The sequence below is a fragment of the Recurvomyces mirabilis genome, assembly GCF_035927965.1.
Source record: "Recurvomyces mirabilis strain CCFEE 5264 chromosome Unknown scaffold_60, whole genome shotgun sequence".
NCBI classification, from domain to species: Eukaryota; Fungi; Ascomycota; class Dothideomycetes; order Mycosphaerellales; family Teratosphaeriaceae; genus Recurvomyces; species Recurvomyces mirabilis.
This window is the reverse complement of record NW_027041994.1, coordinates 9,761-11,431: the sequence shown is the minus strand read 5'-3', so window position 1 is coordinate 11,431 and position 1,671 is coordinate 9,761. Positions and strand designations below refer to the sequence as shown.

Below are 1,671 nucleotides of genomic sequence, written 5' to 3'. Positions count from 1 at the left end.
ACCCAGTCCTGACCACATCCTGAAAATGCCTAGGCGCACAAGTACAAACGTCCCTTTGCCTCTACCTCCAAAATGTGCTTTTTCACTTGGCAGCGTCTTTATACTCTTGGACAGCAGTGTCCGCGCTACCCTGCAAACAGTCTGCAGGCTCCTATGTGTCCTGCTAACGTACTCTATAGTACAGCTTTGATCTACGATGCCTACTATCTATAATTCGCTTTATAACCTATGTTGGTCTAGATGGATTACTCGCGGTTTTAGGTCTAGTGCTAGGCCTACAGCGCGATAGTAGATGTGCGCCATTGCTAATGGGACGCGAGCTCCTTTTCGTGCGAAGTCTCCGGTAAGGCTTCCGCGGAGCTTCGCTTTCGCTGTCGTCGGTTTTAGCTGTGGCCAAGCATTCCGTCCGGCGATGTGCGCCGGACTGCAAAGACCTCTGCGGATGCGTCCTTGCAACTTCCTCGTGGTCTACGGCAACCGAATTGATGACTTCGGCGGATCGAGCACTATTTTCTGGCCAGGACGGCGAACACCAAGAGCGAGCCTTGTGAATGGAAGCGGCTTCACACAATAGGTCATCAGTATTCTTGTGTGGTCGCCAGAGGGGGTCACTGTTGCTGCCATCGAAATCGGCCGACGGGACCAGGGTCGAGATTGGAAATCCGACAGAATACTCATCGGTATCATCGCACGCTGTTGGGCTCGGCCAGCTTGTGGAGCGCGCAGAAGGCCGTCGATTCGATAGGTCGCGAGCAGGCACTCCGCCATCGGACCACGGCCCACAATTATCACCAGTCTCTCCAAGAGAGGTAGACTCCGTGTCTTCGGGGCGAGAATGGATAATGGGCCCGGCGGATGAAATAAGAGCGCCGTAGAGCTTGTCCGTAGGCCCCAGCAGCTTGGCTACGCTACTTGGTGAACGAGTGGAATCGACCTGTAAGGGTGATGAACATGATGCTAAGCAGATTTCCTAAAGCCGCAAGAGTATTACTTACTGGTTCCACGGTTGACACAATTTTGGGCGTCGAGAACGCGGCATCCGGGGTCTGCACTGTCTCGTCGAGGAACGAACTGCGACTAGCCCCAGGTAGTGGTTGGGACGAACTGAGCTTCTGACCGTGCAACGGTGCGATCATAGACGCTACACGAAGCTTCAGAGAGCCAGTGTCGATTTCTCCGCCGAAAGCTGTTGCTCATATGTCAGTGCGCTAAGGAAGACGGGTAGGCTCGGTTCTGATTGGTAGACGTACGGTCAATCGGCGGCTGGCAACGGCTCGATAAGCTGAACACGACTTCGCCAGGTCCGCTTTTCGAGGCGGGGATACGTTCAGACGTCTTACGTGCGGCCGACTGCAAAGGTGGGCCTTGATAAAAGACCATGTTATCCAGCGATGCTGCAGAGGCTATTGGCATGGTCAAGGAGTTCGAGCTGTCAGTCTGCAGACTGCTCTGGGAGGTCCGGGAATTGTTGAGCACTGGGAAGTTGAAAGGACAGAAGAGGTCGGCGGACGTAGTTCGCTATATAGCTGCATCGCATTTACGATGTGCTCGCCTGCCGAAACAGGCTTGCCCTTTCGAGAGAGAGCCGACTCGTAAGAATCCCAAAACGCTCATTGCCAATTCCAGTCTCGGTGAGGCGCTAGCAGCGTCGGTGCAAAGTCATGCGCATGC

General features: G+C 54.4%; 1 protein-coding gene across 1 annotated transcript; it reads right to left on the bottom strand.

The window, feature by feature from the left end:
* Positions 1–279: 279 nt before the first annotated feature.
* LTS14_010921 (uncharacterized protein) lies at positions 280–1,413 on the bottom strand (the record flags this gene model as incomplete). The annotated part of the gene is made up of 3 exons (XM_064843597.1): positions 280–934; positions 996–1,186; positions 1,251–1,413. Coding segments are annotated over 3 exons (1,009 nt in total), but the record flags the coding sequence as incomplete, so codon positions are not given.
* Positions 1,414–1,671: the final 258 nt, after the last annotated feature.